Source organism: Curcuma longa, chromosome 14, assembly GCF_044706935.1.
Source record: "Curcuma longa cultivar G26 ecotype Majalengka, Jawa Barat chromosome 14, ITB_CL_G26_1.1, whole genome shotgun sequence".
Classification (NCBI taxonomy): Eukaryota; Viridiplantae; Streptophyta; class Magnoliopsida; order Zingiberales; family Zingiberaceae; genus Curcuma; species Curcuma longa.
In genome coordinates this window covers 11229751-11250802 of record NC_133874.1, presented here as the reverse complement: position 1 = coordinate 11250802, position 21052 = coordinate 11229751, and the positions used below count along the sequence as shown (strand labels likewise).

The 21052-nt window shown below is 37.5% G+C and overlaps 1 protein-coding gene across 1 annotated transcript in view; it reads left to right on the top strand.

Annotated features, from left to right (window-relative positions):
- The first annotated feature begins 1541 nt into the window (after positions 1-1541).
- Positions 1542-21052, top strand: part of LOC141844995 (phosphatidylserine decarboxylase proenzyme 2-like) — a 76691-nt gene continuing 57180 nt past the window's right edge. The window contains exons 1-4 of the mRNA XM_074732991.1: positions 1542-1865; positions 1959-2038; positions 19130-19154; positions 20255-20314. Of these exons, the coding sequence (XP_074589092.1) occupies positions 1680-1865; positions 1959-2038; positions 19130-19154; positions 20255-20314 (351 nt within the window). The 5' untranslated portion in view covers positions 1542-1679. The remainder of the gene's footprint in view (positions 1866-1958; positions 2039-19129; positions 19155-20254; positions 20315-21052) is intronic.

Here is a 21052-nt window from a genome sequence, read left to right as displayed (position 1 = left end):
TGAGATCCGGTGATCAAAAGGACGAGCGGGATACGCGAAGGGCACGCCGCAAGGGTAAACTCTTAACATGTAGATGTAAGAGTAGTTCTAAATATGTACAAGTAAATTTTTTTGTTCTTCGCACGGATCCGTGGTCGGGTTTCTGGGGTTTCTGCAACGTAAAAAGCGGTTTTTACTGCTCAAAAAATCCAACAGTTTTAACTATCATAATTGAAATTTAATTTTTCAATCAACTATTAATTATTGTCAGTTGACAGTCGATTGTGAACAACTATTAATCAACTACTATATTGACTTTGCTTTTGGTCAAGCCATTACAAATGAGAAAGCTACCCTCGCTCAAGATACAAGTCCCTTTCTTATATCATGCCTACTAAGATTTTATCTCTTGGGGACTTTTTCAATACTTGATATCTAATTATCCTTAATCAATCGATTTAATCTCTACCAGAGGTTTCAGTACCTCAAGGTCTTTCTTTGTTTGTTTAATATCTGATCTACATTAATCTATCAAGATTTTATTTGCGAACACCTATTTAGTCTCTTATCAATTAATGTCTAGTTAGTCTTATCCACTCGGAGTTCAGTCAATCCCCATTGAAATTGAACTTTTCTATTACACCTAAATATCACTATTAAGAGAATTGTTAGTTAAAACAATTTTAATTTTAAACCTTTATCAACCGCATCAAATTATGGACTTGATCACTATGAGATTGCATCAACAATAAAAATTATATTTTACTTTTACAACACTTAAATATATTACGGTGTCTTAATTTGTAAAAAAAAAATAAAAACACTTTGAAAATCTTATAGTAAAATGATAGAAATGAAAGTTTACTTGAGTTTTTGAGAATTCGAGATAAGTTAAGAATTTGAAATAAGTTAGATCATTAAGTTGTTTTCCAAAATACACCTGGATACCTTGCATTATTCTACAAAACACCTACAACCTTCTTACACTGATAAGTAGGATGAAAAAGAAATATATTTGAACTTTTGACTTGTCCAAAGAGTACAAATATAGTTTCATTTCAAATTCTTAATAAATTCAAGATCATCATATTGTAAAAATATAAATTTTTTTGTTTTTAAAAAGTAAAACATAGTTAAAATTTATTTTTCTTTTACTATTTTATCAAATTATTTTTATAAAAAAGTTTCAATAAGAATTTTCTTTTTTATACTTAAAATATTTTAAACTCGTATTAATTATAAATACTTTTATATGAAAACTTTTGCTCTCCTCGATTTAATTAAATATTTATTTAATTAAGTTTTGCTTTTTAAAAAAAATTAGAAAGGAAAAAAAATTAAAATATGTAAAAAAGCTATGTGATTTCAATTTTCATACGAAAACAACATTCACTGTGGTTGCGCATTTGATAGCGATGCTGGGCCCTTCAACACCAAGTCTAGGCCCAATTTAGGGCTGCTATTAACAGTCATCCAATGTTCGATCTTTATCAGACATGTATGATTGGGGACCAGATTCAGAATGAAATAGAATATCCGCGGATGAGATAAACGAAAGGCAGAGCATGGTTTACAGTTTCCGTCCTCGTGGAGCTGTAAGCGTCGTTATCCCCGCCATCTCGTCAAATGACTGAGTTTTGCTTCTAAATCCGACTTATCCCTCTCCACTTCAGCACCCGTTTGTCGCCGCCCCGTTGAAAATGGGGCACGGCAGCTCCCGCGTTGTCACCTCCGGCGATGACGACGCCCGCCACCGTCCCTCTCGGCTCTCCCGATTCCGTCGTCGATTCAGGTCCGACCGCCCCAGCCACGGTTCTGACCCTCCGTTCCTTAAGAACATCTCCGCCGACGATTTTGCAGGGATCGCTCGGATCGAGATCATCAGTGTAAGTGAATTCTAACCTCCACGCTTTTGCTCTATGAACGAGGTCTTTCGAGCGGACTTCAATGATGATAGTAGATGGCGCATCATCTCTCAGGCGGAGATGCAGTTCAAGGACCGGTGGATGGCTTGCTTCTCGTTGGGAGAGCGGACGTACCGCACAGAGATCTCGGATCAGTTGAGTTGGACATCTTATATGTCCTTCACCAAATCAATCGAGTTTCCAAAATTTAAATCTCGCTTTTCTATAGTGATCATCAGCTGCTTTCTATAAAAGTAATGTTAATTTTATGCTTTTCTTAGGTTAGGTAGAAAATGAAACTTGTTTGACTGTATAGATGTTAAAATTTCTAGTGTTGGGGGTTGAGTCCACAGCCAGCACCACTTGTTCTAATAATACTATCGAAAGATCACCCCTGGTATGAATACAAAGAAGGTAAATGCTGACTTTGCTTCCCTGTATCTCCCTGTAAAGAAGGTAACTGTTCTTGCTTGTGCTGTATCCCAGTCATCCTCATTAATATCTGATGGCTTGCGTTGCTCTTCTCTTATGCTCCTGTGCCGACATATGTGACATCAACAATCACTTCAAAGAAAACTGTATTTCCTTACATACTATTGAATAGAAAATCCTTTGATATTTGCTGAAGTCCTATCATGCTAAAAACCTCCCTAAATGTTTCTCACGGCACTCAGAAAGAAAACTGTTTGCTAAACAAATCCTTACCCAACACTTGTTAGAAACAAGAAAGTCCTTCTTTCTACAAACTGTTTGTTCTCTCATAACCTCTACAATTACCTTTTGAGAAATTATTTTAGCTTAAGAAAACTTAGGTAGTTTCTCGTTCAATTAATATAGATTCTTATTGCAGTTACACCTTTATAAATTTACAATATATCGTCCTCAGCACTTCTCCTTCATCTTGTTCAAACATAGTATAAATCCCATCTTGTTATAAATTGATTCAATTCTAGGACCTCTTTAGGATTTAGCTAACAAATTTGCTAAGTTATCATCAGAGCTAAGAGATGATGTAAGTATCTTGAAACACTTCCTCTTCCACAAAATTACCTATCTCTATGTGTATTGATACCATTGGAAGTTAGCTCACCTCAAGTTAGTTGACCATGTCTGTGTTCTCACTCCATGTTGGCATTAAGAGGCCGACCTCGTGAGTTGAGTCATTCCAAACTTTCTAACTCGAGCTCTAATTTGAACTCTCAACTCAAGCTCTCCAACTCTCCAACTCTCCAGCTCTCCAGCTCTCCAATTTAAGCTCTTTAGCTTGAGCTCTAGCTTTCCAATTTGAGCTCTTTAGCTCGAGCTCTTCAATTTGAGCTCTACAGTCCAAGCCTCCTAGTCCGAGCTTTCCATTTTAAGCTCCCAGTCTGAATTCTCTAGTTTGAGCTTTCTAGCTTGAGCTCTCTAGCCCGAGATCTCTAGTTTATGCTCTATAGTCTGAGCTCTTTAATCCGAGCTTTCTAGTCTAAGCTCTCTAGTTCGAGCTCTCTAGTCTGAGCCACTAGTTTGAGCTCTCCACTCCGAGCTCTCTAGTCCAAGCTCTTTGGTTCAAGCTCCTCAATTCAAGCTCTCCATTCCAAGCTCTTTAGGCTGAGATTTCTAGTTCGAGTTCTCTCTCCACCACCTGTGCAAGTAGAAGTCACTAGTAGAAATGACCCATGTTCACCATTTATAGAGATAACGACCAATAACGACAGAATGACCCCCATTAATAGAGGATATTATAATTAATGACTAAGAATAATGGTTGAGACAGTTGGATAATTTCTCTAAGACCATGACCATGATCTTCGCAAGGTTTCTCTCAATCTATAGCTATAAATGCCAAGGAATGAAACTTCCACCCTAAGATCTTATCCAAATCATGTTGTTGAAACTTCCACCTTTGGCTCAATTTAAATTTGCCATTGTAATAACAATCAATTGATCTTACCAGCAGTCGGCTGATCAACGCTTAGTCGATTGCCTTAGTCGACTCTAAAACCTCTTATGCACTTTAAACAAAATTCAATTAATTATGCTAGTTAATTTTGTTTGCTTTAAATGAACCTCAGTTGACTGAGCCAGTCACTTGAAAAACTTTTTATTCATTTGTTTATGTCTGAACTATTAGTCAGTTGATTTTTACTCATTAGTTGATTATTAGTCAACTAATCCTTGCTCATCTAGTCAACTGGTTCCTATATACTAGTTGACAACCAATTAAATCACAAAACTCCTTATGCACATGGGGTTTGATTTTCTCAACCACCAATTGATTGGATATTAACACCAGTGGACTAAACTTCTAACTTCGATAAATTCTAAGGTTGAGTTGCCTAAGTTGCTATTTATCCTTATATACAAAACACTCCGCTCCCATCTCTCATAGAGTTTTTCTAAGTCTTAAGATTTTCTATTATCAAATTGCATCGCTTGGATGCTTTGAGCCCTTAGCTACTGTTTAGTCATTCTTCATACCTCTGTTTATGTAGATCTCCTTCTTGACTTGCCATGCTCCGATGCTCCTTCTTGTGCGACTCCTTAGATGCACCATCCTTCTCCGATCGCATAGACCTCAAGCCACTTCATTATCCTTGGCCACGCCAAGGTAATCTGTATACTTGGTACACCCTATACAACTTAACACATAGGTTAGATAACCATAAGTCTAACTTAAACACTTTGCCAATTTCATCAAAACCCTTTACTGCTTAAATACAAAGGGGATGAGAGCCCTAACATCCCAGACCTTTGCTAAAGGTCTTGTTGGTGCAATGAGTACTAGGTCTGACCCTAGAGTTTCGATGTTCACAATACATCTAGGTCTGGTCAATTTGACCAAGGGTTGATTCAAACAGGACCTAATGTTTGGATGTGAGTGAAGTCTAGTAAGGTCGGGAAAGTCTTGAAAAACCGTTCCGGTGAATTCTTGCAGAACAAAAATTTTCCAAAAACGATTTCAAGTTGCCCTCATAGTTAATCAAACCAAGGTTTGATCAACGCATTTAGATCATTGGGCTCTTGTGTTTGGTTTACAGGATCCGAGATAAAAGGAATAATTTAATTATAGCGGAAACATTAAATTATACCTCTTCTTTACGGGATGTCTAGAAGGAGTTGAAGACCTCTCGATCTTCTGCTGTATTCCTCTCCTCTTCTCGAACGTTGTGTGGGCAACGATCCTTCGAGATGATTCCACCAAGTCTCTTTACTCCGATGGCAAGCAAGCAATGAACCAACCCTTCCTTTCTTTCTCTTTTGCTTCTCCTTCTTCCTTCTCCTTGGCCGCCGGCCCTAAGGGGAAAATAGGACCAAGGGCGCCGGCCCTAGAAGAGCTAGAAGAGGAGAAGAGGAGCCGGCCCTAGGGGAGTAAGGGAAGAAGAACTCCTAGGAGCCGCCGGCCCTAAAGAGAATAAGAATAGAAGAGGAGGAGGGAAGCCGACCCTTCACAAGGAGGGAAGGTATGTGGCCGGCCCTAGCACAAGGAGGGGAGAAAAATTCGCTAAGAAGTTGTGATTTTCCCTTTGCAAGCCTCCTCTTTTATAGCTTAGCCATCTCACAAAATTTGGTATGATTATAATCAAATCAAATCTTCTTATCCAGATTTGATTAGAAAAATCATAACCAATTTTGTCTGCGGAAGAGATAAAATTATGATTCTAATCAAATCAAATCTCATCCAGATTTGATTAGAAAAATCATAATTAATTTTGTCTGCGGAAGAAATAAAATTATGATTCTAATCAAATCAAATCTCATCCAGATTTGATTAGAAAAATCATAATTAATTTTCTCTGCGGAAGAAAATTAATAATTTCGTAACGAAAATTTTAATCAGAATTTCTTAACAGAATTTTTCTCCGGAAAAATAATTTCAGAAATTCTTAAAATTTCCTATCCGAAATTTCATATAATTTTCTTAGGTGGATACGAGGTTTTATCCAGAGGCTACAGCAGGGACCTAGAGGAGAAATTGGTTTTGGCCTCCTGATGGACTTGGGCTTCCTGTGTTCTCCCTGAACACCCAACTTCAAGCCCATCAATAATAACTCATTCCACTAGAGAGTTATTATTGCACTACCGCACCAATCCCATATTATAGTATGGGCTCCTTCTTACTATAAGTACATTAATCTCCCTGTGTTTAAGATATCGTATGTCCGTTAATTAAATGAGTTACTGACAACTCGAATTTAATTAACTTCTGATTCCGAGAGTAGTACCACTCATCCTTTGTTATCATGCGGATCTGAGTCCACCTGCAGGGTTTACATGATAATCCTTTATGAGCTCCTCAAGGGGACATCATCAGCCTAGATTATAGGACACAGTTTCCTTCTATAATCAACAACACACCATGTACATAATACTACTTCCCAACTCATCGGGCCTTTTGATCTATCGCTCTAAATCTCACCCTTTGATGAATCAAGGAAGTATATACTAAGTACATGTGCTTGTTATTATATAGGGATTAAGAGCATGTACATTCATAGCAACAGAGGTTTAGTTCGATTATATAGTCAGTATAAATCGAACAATCCTCAGATGGTCCTGCTCAATACACACTGAGTGTACTAGTGTAATTCTATAGTCAAGACAGACTAAGACCAAATTACACTACAACCAATCCAATGGTTTGTCCAATTCATCTTGGTTGTGAACACTGTTTGTAATCTATAAGGAACTGATAACAAGATAGCTAGGATTCTGGTATACATCCCAACATCAAGAGCTGGAAGCAAGACGAAAGAAGCATAAGAGGAACACATAGAAGCAGTCGAACCAAATTTAGGGTCAACTCAGGTTAAACACGAGTTGACTGAATCCAGACACCCTAATAATTTCTAGGCACCCTAAAGGCTTCTAGGCGCCCCGAGCCAAAAGAATCAGCCCAGATAAGATCGAGAAGTGATTGGATTAATCTTATCTAGGCGCTCGGATAAGAATCCAGGTGATCGGAAGGGGCTATATAAGGGGCCATAGGGTGAAACACCAGGACACAACTTCTCTACGCCTTTCTCTTCATCTACTAGTACTGTTGAATGCGAACGAGGCTAGGCTCGTGCAACCGGAGAAGTTCCAGGAGGAGTGCGCGATGCTCAGGACTTCTGGATCGGCTACGACAAGTTGTTTGGTTTATTTCTTTTCACGTCTTACTTTGAGTTTTAATTACTATTTTCATTTGGACTGTAAGATGAATTTTTCTACCTCCGAACAAGGTTCGAAAAAGGAGACCACTAGTGGACGGACGCCTCCCGTACATAGGCTTTAGACGTACTAATCCTAGGAGTTAAGAGCCAAGAAAATCCGTGAGTTCTCTGTTATTTTACTAATTCCGTTGCAAGTATCTTTGATAGAATGAACGAACGAAAAATGAAAGAATGAAGCACGCGCTATTCACCTCCCTCTAGTGCGCCCCACCGATCCTGCAAGTTTTAGGTTTGATTACTTCCTCAACTCTCCCAGACCTTAGGATCATCAAGCTTTGGGATCGAGCTCTTCCTTTTGCTCTCCTAGACCTAAGTTCGTTAAGGCCTTAAAGCCAAGCTCTCCCTTAGATTTCCCAAATCTAAGGTTTGCAAGATTTGAGGATCAAACTCTTCCCCTTAGCCTTAGAAGGTCGCTAAGACTAGGTTCGAATTTTAGTTCCCTTCCAGACCTCATAAGTTTTCCTAAGGCCTCAGGATTGAGCTCTCCACCTTCGCCTTAGAGGTTCGCTTAAGGCAAGGGGCGACTTTTAGTTCTCTCTTAGACTTCAGAGGTTTGCTTGATCTCGAGATCGAGCTCTTTCTCTCCGCCTCAGAGGCTTGCTTAGGCAGGCAGCTCTTGTAGACCTCAGGTTCGCTAAGGTCATGGGATCTAGCTCTTCCTCAACTCTCCCAGACCTCAGGTCCGCCAGGGTGTTGAGATCAACCTCTTCCCTAGCTCTCCTAGACCTTAAGTCCGCTAAGGTCTTGAAATTGAGCTCTTCCTTGGCTCTCCTAAACCTCAAGTACGTCAAGTCTTGGGATTGAGCTCTTTCTCCACTCTCTGAGACTTCAGGTTTGCCAAGGTCTTGGGATTGCACTCTTCCACACCTTAAATCCGCCAAGGCCTTGGGACCAAGCTCTTCCTTAACTCTCCTATCTTCGGTCCTCCAAGGTCTTGGGTATTAATCTCTTCCTCTCTTAGACCTGAGGTCGGTCAAGGCATGAGATCAAGTTCTTTCTCATCTCTCTTAGACCTTAGGTATGCCAAGGTCTTGAGATCGAGCTCTTCCTTAGTTTTCTTAAAATTCAGGCCTGTTAAGGTCTTAGGATTGAGCTTTTCCTCATATCTTCCAGATCTTAGGTTCACAATGCCATTGGATCGAGCTCTTCCTTAGCTCTCCAGACTTCAAGTTTGCTAAGACATTGGGACCCAACTCTTTTCCTCTGCTCTCTTAAACCTCAGGTCCGTCGAGATTCGAGGATCAAGCTCTTACCCTTAGCCTCAAAGGATCGCACGACTAGTATTGACATTCAGTTCTCTCCTAGACCTTATAGGTTCATCCAAGGCCTTAGGATTGAACTCTCTCCTTCACCTCAAAGCTTTGTCCAAGGTAGGGGTTTGACTTTCTATTCTCTCTTAGACCTCATAGCTTCACCTAAGATCTCAAGATCGAGCTCTCTCCTATCACCTTAGAGGTTCTCCAAGGTTGGGCAACACTCCTAGATCTCAGGTCTGCTAAGGTCTTGGGATTAAGCTCTTCCTTAATTGCCCTAGACCTTAGGTTCGGTAATGTCTTAAGATCGAGCTCTTCCTAGCTAATCTCAGGTCTGTTAGGGTCATGGGATCAAATTCTTCTTGGACCAAGGTTTAAAATTTTGAGCTATCTTTGAGTTTTGATTTATGTCCGGAATGATAAACCTTTTAAATATAAAAGATTAATTTAAAAAATATTTTTATTAATATTTAATTGCTATAAATGCTTACTATTAGGTTATATTTGAGGTGTTAAAGGTTGAATTCAAGTTTTGATATTATCTCGTAAGATATTTGATGCTTATTGAATCTTTTACAATAATTGTTAATTGTATAAATTTAAAATCTATATTGTTATTATTATTGCATATAATTAAATAGTTTTAATTATAATTTTATTGCAAAGACATCAAGCCCAATAACTCGCATTTATAATGGTAATGAAGATTGATCTTCAGTTTAAAATTTATTGTAATAGTATCAAGTCTAAGAACTTGCATTTACAATGGTAATGAAGATTGATCTTTAATTTTAAATTTTATTATAGAGGCATCAAGTTCGAGACCTTGCATTTATAATGATCATGAAGATTGATTTTTGATTTTGACATCTTTAGATATATTTTAATGATTTTAAGTATTGACTATGTTATATTTATTTGAAAACTTTAAATTATTCATGGATTAATGTAATTTTTTATTTTGAGAATATGTAAAAGTGTTAGCTAAATTTTCTATTGTACAGTAAAAGGATAAAGGAATGATGACTAATAATTTTTGATCTCTATTGACATCACGAAGGTTAGGAGATATAAAAGATAAATACCATATTTTATCTTATTTAAAAATTTAATATTTTAAATATTTTTTAAAGATTACATAATTAATTAAGATAAATTAAATTAATATTTAAAAATTATGATTGAGTAAAAGTAGATTTACAGTTAACTGAAGTCTAGACATGGTAATTAGGATCAGGTAAGTTTAAATTTAATTTATTTTAATCAGTTTAAAATTAAATTAAATTTATATGTAAAATAACTTAGTTCAATCGTTGTAGTATTTAAGAATTATATTATATTTTATTTTAATTTTTATCTTTTCTAGTATTTTGTCTCCTCCATCCTTAATAGCTTAGTTTTCCCTCTATGCTTAAGGAGATATTTTTTTCTCTCTTAACTTTTGTGTTTGCCCATGTGAAAGGTGGAGGAGGTAAAGAAATTAATAGAGAAACAGAACCAACATTCTTAAAAAGCTTTTTTTCTATGTGTTTGAGGAAAAGAAATTAATAGAGGGGAAAGAAGAAAGAATTAAGAGGGAGAATTAACGGTTAAAAAAATAAAAAAGGAAAAGAAATAAACATTAAAAAATAAAGAAAAAAGAGAAATAAAAAAGGACAACATATAATAGCAGCCTATTGTTGCGAGGCCTTGCGTGGCCATAGAGCCTCGTGGTAGCCTCACATGGAGCTTGCACACCATGAGATCTTGTGTAAAAGCTCGCATGGTTGTGGGGCCTCGCGACACCCTCGTGGTGGTCTCGTGTGAGGCTCATGGTGGCCTCGCGCGAGGTTTGGTGGTTAGGTGAGGCTGTTGCGTGAGGCTTCACAGCTCCATCTGATGCTCGTGCTGGTGTCGGTGCCAAGTCGGTTATCAGGTTGAATGGTAAAATTTATCTGCGTCGACCAGTACGACTCAATATTTTAAATGCTATCTTTGTCTCTCCTAAACCTTAAATCTGCTAAGTCTTGGAATTGAGCTCTTCCTTCACTCTTAACTTAAAGTTTGTTAAGGTCTTGGGATCAAGCTCTTTCTTCGCTCTTCTATATCTTAGGTCTACTAATGTCTTGGGATCGAGCTCTTCCTTAGTTCTCTTTAACCTCAGGCAGGCTTTGAAATTTCGTGCCCAGTCGGTCGAAACAGACGAAACATTTCGTTCCGCCCACTAATCGACATCGACACGACCCGACACCAGGCCCAACATTGTGCGGAGGGGTTGCGCGATCTCGGCGACCACACCGGAGTGGTCGTGCGATCCCGATGATCGTGCCGGAGGGGTCGTGAGCCCCGTGACCGCATTGAAAGGGTCGTGAGACCTCGCAGCTACACCGAAGGGGTAGCGCGACCCTGGAGGCTTCGCTGGAGGAGTCGTGCAACCCTGACGGCCTCGTCGCGACCCTGGAGCTGCGCCAGAGGTATTGTGGGATCGCGTGACTCTGTGCCAAGGTAGCATGCATGTCGAGGGAAAAAAATGAGTTTTTTAATTAAAATTGAAATTGATTAACTCAATTAATAATTAAACTCTAATAAAATTATCTATTTATTTATTTATTTTATTTAAATTCTAATAATTTTTTATTTATCTCTTAATCATATTATTTTTTAATGAATCCAATCAACTCCTAATCAAAATAAATAATCAAACATATTTTCAAAATTCTAATCAAATTATCCCATTAAAATATATAAAAATTTATTTAAAATTCTAATAAAATTTTATATATTCTTAAAATCTTCCACAAGGGTCGTGATGCCGCGACGACCTCCACAGGTTATTATAGTCGCAATTTATTTTAGTTTAGTTAATTTTTTATTTTTAAATATGTATTTTTTAAAAAACAAACTATTATTAATAATTATAAAATAATCAAAATAATTTTAAAAATTTTAAAATTAATAAATATTTTATAAAATAATTTAATTTTTTAAAATAATTTTGAAATTAAATATAAATTTAAAATTATCTAAAAATTTAAAGAAAATATAATTCTTAAACATTTCAAATAAATTTTTTTAAAATTAAAAATTTACAAATACATTCAAAAAAATAATTTAAGATTTTCAAATAATTTTATAATTATTTTTAACCTTTCAAATGATTTATAATTTTAATTTTAAAAATTATTTTTAAAAATAATTTTTAACAATTTAAAAAGCCTTATCGTATGAGAAAATATTGAAATATAAATTCAACATCTCATCATATAAACCATATTTAATAATCAGCTATTAATAAAATTAATATACATTTATATTTAAAATTTAAAAAATACTGAAACTATATCAGTATGATACGATCGAAACTGTATCGTTCGGGTCCGGGACTGAAATCTTGACACGGATCGAGATTTTAAACCTTGACCTTAGGTCCTTCAAGGTCTAGGGATCGAACTTTTCCTTACCTCTCCCAAACCTTAGGTATGCCAAGGTCTTGTGATCAAACTCTTCCTTGCTCCCAAACCTCAGGTCCATCAAAGTCTTGGGATCAAGCTTTTCCTTAAAGCCTTAGATAAAAAAGAAAAGAAATAAACATAAAAAAATAAAGAAAAAAAATACAAATAGAAAAAGGGAAAAAAATATAATAGTGGCCTATCGTTGTGAGACCTCGTGGTTGCCTCACATGAATCTTACATGTCGTGAGGTCTCCTGTAAAGCTTACACGATCGTAGAGCCTCGCAACACCCTCATAGTAGCCTCACAACACCCTCGTGGTGGCCTCTTCTGAGGCCTCGTTGCCTTTCTTGGCGGCCAAATGAGGCTGCTACATGAGGTTTTGCAACTCCACCCGATGCTTTTGCCGGTGTCAGTGCCACGTTGGTGGTTGGGCTGAATGGGAAATTTTGCCCATGTTGATCAGTACAACTCAATATTTTAACAGCTATCCTTGGCTCTCCTAAGACCTTAAATCTGCCAAGTTTTGGAATCGAGCTCTTCCTCCGTTCTCAACTTTAAGTTCGCTAAGGTCTTGGGATTGAGCTCTTTCTCCGCTCTTCTATATTATAGGTTCACTAATGTCTTGGGATTGAGCTCTTCCTTGGCTCTTTTAGACCTTAGGTTTGCTAAGGTCTTGAGATCAAACTCTTGCTCAGCTCTCCTAAGCTTTCCTAAACCTCAAATCTATGAAAGTATTGGGATCGAGCTCTTTCTCAAAGCCTGAGATCAAGCTCTCTTAGGCCTTAGGTATGCTAATATCTTAGATTCGAGCTCTTTCTTAGCTCTCCCAAGCTAGACCTGAGGTTCCTCGAGGCCTTAGGATTGATTTTAAGTCCATTAAGGCCTTGAGATTGAGTTCACTCTCAACTCTCCCAGACCTCAGGTCTATCGAGATCCTAGGATCAAGCTCTTTCACTTAGCCATAAAAAATACCAAGACTAGGGCTCTCTTTCGATCCTCAGAGGTTAGCTTACGACCTTGGGATCGAGCTCTCCCCCTTTTTCCTAGAGGTAGTGCGGTCAAATGGGCCAACCCATTAAAAACCTATCATATGACGGGGTGGGGTGGGCCGGTTCACTATCTTAATGGGCTAGGAAATCTCCAACTCAACTCAAGGTGGGTTGCGAGTTAGGTGGACCAACTCACGGGCCTACCAAAAAAATAAAAAAATATATATAAAAGATTAAAAATTTTATATTTGAGTTGCAGATTAGGTGAGTTAAGCCCATGAGTCCATCAAAAAATAAAAAATATATAAAAAATATTAAAAATTTTAAATTTGGTTGCGGATTAGGTGGGTTAAGCTCAGGAACCCAATAAAATTTTCCACTTTTATTTTAAATTTTAGAAGAAAAAAATAATTTCTTAACTCGTGGGTCAGCCCAAACTCACCACGGGCTGACCCCTACGGGTTGCAAGCCTAGGCGTGCCAACTCACTTGGATCCATCTTAAAATGGGTTGATAAAATACCAATCCAACCCACATAAATTGTTTGACGGGGAGGGAGGGCCAACCCAACAGACCTAACCTAAATTGATGGCTTTACCTAGAGGTTCATCTAAGGTAGTTGTCGAATTTTGATTCTCTCCTAAATTTCAGAGGTTCATCTTGTAGGATTGTTGGGGTGCGCTGAGGGGGGTGAATAGCGCGTTCGTTGTTTTCGTTCATTCTATCACAGAAACTAGCAGTGAAATTAAATCAATAGACAAGGACTCGTGGATTTTACTTGGTTTCTAACCCCCCAGGGTTAGTACGTCCAAGGCCTATTTACGGGAGATGCCCGTTCACTAGTGGTCTCCTTTTCGGACGTTTGTCCGGAGGTGGAAAAACTCGTCTTACAGTCTAATCAATAATAATGAAATATAAACATAAGACTGAAAGAAAAAAATACACTAAACAATCGTGTCGAAGCCGATTCGGAAGTCCTGAGTGTCGCGCACTCCTACTTGAACTTCTCCGGTTGCACGAGCCTGGCTCTGTTCGCGTTCAGCAGCACCGCAGGATGGTGAATGAGGCGTAGAGAAGTTATTCTCTGTGGTGCACGTTTAGCCTCCTTATATAGAGTCTTCCGTGCGCCTACATTCTTATCCAGGCACCTGGATAAGATCCGATCGTATCCGATCTCCTTAGACTTTATCCGGGCTGATTTTTCTTGATCTGGGCGCCTGGAACACATAGGGGCGCCTGGATCGTTCAAGTGCCCGGATCCAGTCAATTCGGGTTTGACCTGAGTTGACCCTCGGCATGATTTGTGTGTTCCTCTTATGCTTCCTTCGTTTTGCTTCCAGCTCTTGGTTCCTACAAGATAAGCATACAAACACGTAAACACCTTAAGCCTATCTGTAGTCCATCTGACCTATTAGGCTTACCTAAGGCTTATCCTGTAAGTCTAACTTACTGGCTTACCCTGTAGGTCTAACCTACTGGCTTACCTGTGCCTAATTTTCCGTTAGGACTAGTCACTTCCATAAGTAGACTTCTCACCTGCCAAACATCCAGTTTGGACTTTCCCTTGCCTAACCTCTAGTTAGGACTAGTTACTTCTATAGGAAGACTTCTCACCTGCCAAACATCCAGTTTGGATTTTCCCTTGCCTAACTTCCAGTTAGGACTTTTCCCTGTCTAATGCTCCAGATTAGGACTTCTCCTAGCCTCCAACTAGGACTGCCTAGTCTCCAACTAGGACTTCCTTGCCTAATCCTCCAGATCAGGACTTCCTTTGTCTATTCTCCAATTAGGACTTACTATACCTAACTTCCAACTAGGACTTTTCCTGTCTTATCTCTAACTAGGACTTTCCCTGCCTAGCCTCAATTAGGACTTTTCCTTGCCTATTCTCAACTAGGAATTCTTGCTATTTTTCTGGTCAAACTGACCTGACTAAACTTCACTTACATCCAAACATTAGGTCCTGTTTGGATCAACCCTTGATCAAACCGACCAGATCTAGGTGTATTGTCAAACATCGAAACTCTAGGGTTAGACTTAGTGCTCCTTGCACCAACACATCCAAGATCTTAAGATCGAGCTTTGTTTCTTTGCCTCAAAGGTTTGTCCAAGGTATGTGTCGATTTTTGATTCTTTTCGTTCAAGGTCTTGGGATTGAGCTCCCCTTTACTGTAAAGGTTTGTGCAACTTTGCTTAAGGTCTTAGGATTGAGCTTTCCCTTTCACCTCAAAGGTTTGCCCAAGGTTGAGGTCGACTTTGATCTTTCCCTTTCACCTCAAAGGTTTGCCCAAGGTTGGGGTCGACTTTGATTTTCTCCCAGTCCTCAGAGGTTCGCCCAGGGTAGGGTTGACTTTTAGTTTTCTCCCTAACCTTAGAGGTTTGCCCAAGGTCTCACGATCATGCTCCCCCTCAGCATTAGATGTTTGTCCAAGGTAGGGGTTGACTTTTGGTTTTCTCCCATGGCTCTGTTCAACTCTTCACTCCGAGTTCAGTTCAACCCTTGGCTCCGAGTTTAGTCCAACCCTTCGCTTCAAGTTCAGTTCAACCATTCGCTCTGAGCTCAATTCAACCCTCGCTTCTAGCTCAATTTAGCTCTTTGCTTTGAGATTAATTCAACTTTTCACTCCGAGCTCAGTTCACCTCTTCACTCTAAGTAGTTCTTCACTCTGAGCTCAACTTAGCTCTTCACTCTATGCTCACTTTTCCAAGCTCTCCACTCTGAGCTGAGCTCCTCGAGCTCTTCAATATGAACTCCTCAAGCTCTTCCCTTCGAGCACTTTGAATACCTTAATCGACTCTTGTACACCTTGGCTCCTTGACTCAACTTAAAGGAGTGATACCCTTGGTAGTTACCTCATCCCAAGTCACTAGGTCATACCAACGTGGTCTCACTCCATGCTAGCATTAAGAGGCCAACCTCTTGAGCTGAGTCATTTTAAGCTTTCTATCCCGAGCTCTCTAGTCTGAGCCTCCCTAGCCTAAGCTCTCCAACTTGAGCTCTCTAGCTCAAGCTCTTTAGTCTGAACTCTTTGCTCATGTAGTTATTGACCACCACTAGTTTCTCTCAATTTACAACTATGAATACGAATATATGTTGATTTGTCAAGGAGAGGCAGGATGTTGGATATTTGCCAAGGGGCTTCCCGCTCTCTTATTTTCATTTCTTTTATCATTCAATACATTTTACAACTTAAGCATTAGAGGGGCTTTGCTAGACCCATGAAATCACGGAGCCGTAGTGATCATCCTGATAGAATTTACCGTTTTGCTTGCTGACCGATACCAACACTAGTGCAATAGCCTTGCGAAGATCTCCATGAGGTCACGAGATTGCTGTAGCCTTATAGAAGCCTTCGTGAGGTCGCAAGGTCGCGACTACCTTGCAGAGGCCTTCGTGAGGTTGTTAGGCCATGGTGACCTCGCAAAGACCTACGCAAGGTCACAAGGATGTTGCGACCTTGTGGTGTCCTTGCTTGGCCACAAGGTTGACCACCAACACATGTTATTTTTTGAAATTTTTTTCTTCTCTTTCTTTTTTTAAAAAATTTTTTACAAGTAATTCCTTTCCCTCCCCTTTCCCTTTCTAGTTAATTTTTTCACTTTGGTAAGCAAAGATTGAGTACCTCTTTAAACATGTAGGAGATGGATTGTTAGGAAAAATAGAAAAATAAGGGGGCGTTTGGTTTGGAAATTTTTTTCTATTTTTTATTTTTCATTTTCTATTTCTGTTTTTCTATTTTCTGATCTAGTTTTTAGAAAACAGAAAATGTGTTTGGTATGATATACTGTTTTCTATTTTCTAGAAAAGAAAATTGGAAAATACGTTTGGTTTGTTAATATGAAAAATTATAAATAAAATAAATTTTTATTTATAAATAAAATAATTCTTTAGGAATATTGCACGTATTACTATTTTGATTGTTAGCTCCTATATCGCACAAAACTCAAGCACACAGAGAAAAATATATACATTGTTAGCTCTCATATAGCACAAAACTCAAGCACACAGAGAAAAATATATACATCTGATCTGAGGAGAAAAATATGTCCCATTTTATGCATTATAACACACTCAATTAACAACAAGTATTCAAGTTATCTAATTTTGTGGCAAAAATGCAATGCATTAAAATTTAAAACTATGCAATGAACGCACACCCCATCTCTGTGAACTGGTATGTAGCATGCCACTACACCAAAAGCAAAGTTGTTGACGATAACAAAGTTGTCCTCTTCAGTATCGCCCACCATGTTCGTAACTTCTTGTATTTGCTTCATGATTACCTTCTTCCACTTGTTGAAACTTATCCAACCTCATGTTATAATTTGAACATTTAAATTTTAAACAAATCCAAGCATATGAAACTCTTTAAAAATCTGGATGAGGGCCTAGTTGATCTTCAAGAAATCTTCTAAATTATGATTCAACGTTCACTTATAAAATTTAAAAAAAGGAAATTCGAATATATGATACAGTATATCTGAAGTCCTGAACCGTACAAACACTGAATGCTGAAACTAACAAAAATATTTTCAATTAGAAAAGGATTTCTAGCCGAATGAATATAGCTCAAATAAAAACTATTTGTTCTTATGGGGGTGCCACAGGTGGTCAGCCCCAAATGTTGCCTTATGAACCTAAAATAAGTTTCCCTATGGTATTGGCGCCGTTTGATAAACACTCTATTTTCTCCGTGGTATAGGTGTAGATTGAAGAAGGAAAGGAGTAAGTGGAAAAAACTCAGAAAAATTGAAGAGAGAATGAGCTGCCTCTCATGATCAGGAGCACCATTAATAGAGATTTGATTAACATAGATAAACAAAATTAAAAAAAAACATCTACGGATGAATTTTGGGATCAAACAATTGGACCATCGAACAACCAAACCCTAGAAAATACTCACAAACATGGAATCAGATGGCAGAGGAGAACTGACCGTTGTCTGCTGGGCGGAGGAGGAAGATGTTGCGACGGAGGAGGAAGAGTAGAGGAGGAGCACGCGGCGGAAGAGCAGTACGCACGGAAGAGCACCGCAGGGGTCGGTGGCAGATGCCGTGACGGAGGAGGAAGAGGAGAGGAGGAGGAGCACGCGGCGGAAGATCGCGATGGGGAAGGAAGAAAGAGTTGTGTCGGGGGAGAATAGCGGCGGAAGATCGGAAGGAAGAAAGAGTTGTGTCGGGGGGAGAATAGTGGCGGAAGATCGGAAGGAAGAAAGAGTTGTGTCGGGGGAGAAAAAAAATTGCAGATTAATAAGGCCCGCGTTTTCTCATTTTCCATCCCGCGTTTTTGTATTTTCCATTGTTTCCATTTTCTAAGTAGAAAATAATATATAATCATTTTCTATTTTCCTAGAAAATGACTTTTCATTTTCCAGAAAATAAAATTAGAAAATATAAAACAAACAACATCTTCCAAGAAAATAGAAAATGAAAACAGAAAAACATCAAACCAAACGTATATTTTATATTTAAAAAAGTATCGAAACATTATTAGCATGACACGATATGGTACTGAAATTGAAATTTTGACACAGATTGAAATTTTAAACCTTGGCAAAACCACTTTGGTGCCCCTGACATTTGCCCTCTTGCAAGATAGACCTCATCATCACCTCCATCTTTGTGTCCGGCCTAATGGCAGATTTCTACATTCCATATCTTCTCTCATGAAAGTCTTGACTAAAAGCAATGACTCTAGCAATTTGATTATCACGATATTCCTTTTTTGACTAGGTAGAGATTTTAGCCAACTTAGTTAACAGATGTTTGAGCCAGATAAGCTCATGTTTCGTGAGAGCCATATCCATGTTTTTATTGTCTACTTGACTTGACCATGACGATTTGATTTGTTGCTCTTCCCACAAATCATACTGTCTCTCATGAGAACACAATAGTCTACTGTGGATCACCTATCCATGGGAGAACCTTTCTGTTGTACATCTATGTTTCCTGTAATCTAAAGATGTTCTATAGATCACAACATAGGAGAAGCTATCTTAGAGAATTCCTAAGGTACCCAAGAATCTGTACATTTGCCTCCTAATCATTAATGATGCAAAAACTTGAGAAATTTAGTTGTTACATTCATAGAAAATAAAAATGTTAGGTCTGGTGACATTACCATAGTTCAATTTAACAATCAATCACTGTTACTTCCTTGATACTAGAATAACTCTACCTATCTTGGTGTCAGTGTGGCGTTCAGATCATAGGAGTGTTAATATGCTTAGCTCCTTGTACCAACTTCAGAGTTACTTTGCATGATTCATATTTGTTAATGTAGATTTTTTCCCTTGTTCCGTTCATTACCTATACTAACCTTAGCCTTTTTGCTTTTCTAAATGGTTTCACTCTATGCCTACAAATACAATGCTGCAGCACTGAGAAGCCCATCTGGAAATCAGTGAGTGTATTGATGCATTATTTTGTTCTCACCATCATTATTTTGACCAGATATTCCCTTGATGTTCAAAATAGTGTATGTTGATGTTTTCATTTTTATTCATTTGTTAAAATGAATTAGATATCTTGTGCGATCATGCATGAAGATATGCCTAATCTCCTTAGCATATCTTCTAGAAATCAAAAGAATTCAGTACCCACTCTGCAATATATCATTTTCATACACATTCCATATGTAAATATCTTGTTTGGATAATATCTTTTACTGCATAAATCTTTAGTTTCCTGAATGCAGGACCTTTGAGAATTGTTTTACAATCTAGAGAGAGTAGAGAGCATTTTTTTGTCAGGTGGCAGAAATTGGATTGTGTATCAATCCTTGTTACTGTAATGCTAACCATGGAAAAGAGAATCATAAATAAAATGCACACTTTTTTAACCTTTCATTCCAGTTTGTTATTTAATATTTTAATGAAAAATTGTGAGAAATGCCAATTTATTATGTGATACGATGGATGGTGATTATTTTCTTGTTGCTATTTCTACTGAAGGATTGGGCTTATTTAGATTAAGGACTTTGTTTCATGGTGTCAAATATTGTTTCATACATGATTCAAAATAAAATTTGAAGATTGCACTTCTTTTTCCTCTATCATAGTCTTTTTGTAACCTTATATAGTTGTCTTCTGATTTGTAGAAAATTTTCATTTTCTACTTTTTAGTTCTCTTTTTTTTTCTAAGTAAAAGAATAAACCGAAATTGGAAATAAAATTTAAAAATATCTATCATCATTTTTTCCAATACCATTGTATTAATAATTTTTTTATACAGATGACGATCTTACCCAAAAATTAGGAAAAAGTTATTATAGAAATTTAAGAAAATAAAAATAAATAAAAAAATCAAGATAGCAATTATTTATAACCTAAACAATGATTTCTCCCCGATAGAAGTTTGCATTTCTTCATTGTAAAATTTTGTGATTCTGGAACATTTTCCTTTTGTTAATTTCAAAAGTAACCATTTATTATTATTATTTTTTAAAATTAAAATGCAGGTCATGGTATCTCATATTTTCTTTTGTTCTTATATCCATTCTAGGAAAAAAAGGTTCCGCTGGAAAGGGATGGACCTCATATAGCTCGTATATCTGTTTTTGAGGTATCTTCTACTTGGAACATTAATAGTTTTGCTTTTTTGTTCGTCTGTGGTTTAACAATTCGTCTAATAGTATATTACTTCATATTAGTTGGTTATTTGGTTTGATTTTCTAAGAGCTTTCATTCCGTATGTGCATTTTCATTTTTTAGATAATTAAATAATAATTCTTAAGTTCATCTCTTTCTAGTCTCCAAGAATGCTTTCCATTTGCTATTCAACTTTTGTTCTGAAAATGGATATGCTTTTGATATATTTAATTTTTGATAGATTCAATTGCTTTGATAAGTTTAATATGTGAACCAACTTAAATTATTAGGTAGTTACCCTGATATGATTGTTGACATGGATACACACGAGGGCTAGCAGTTTGAGTACAAGAGATGGACATATAGGAAGTCACAGAATCAGCACAACGTGGAGGCAGTTTCAGTTGAAAAAACAGTCAAGTAGTGCTAATTAAGATGTAAAGTAGCATAGTAGTGGGACAATTATGCACACAGTAGCAGGAGCCATCCATGTAAGTGGTAGAATCTTGGTGCTGTGTAGACAAGTGGTAGTAATTTTTTTTGGTGAGAATACTGAGGAAAACAAGAATGATTTATCTGTGTTAAAGTTTAAAATATCATTCCGTGTTGAAGGCTAGGTCTATTTTTAAAGTGGTATGTTTTCTATTGTGCCCATGCAACATACAGTACTTTTACACCCTTAAAGTGTCTTGTCATTAACTACCACTTGTTT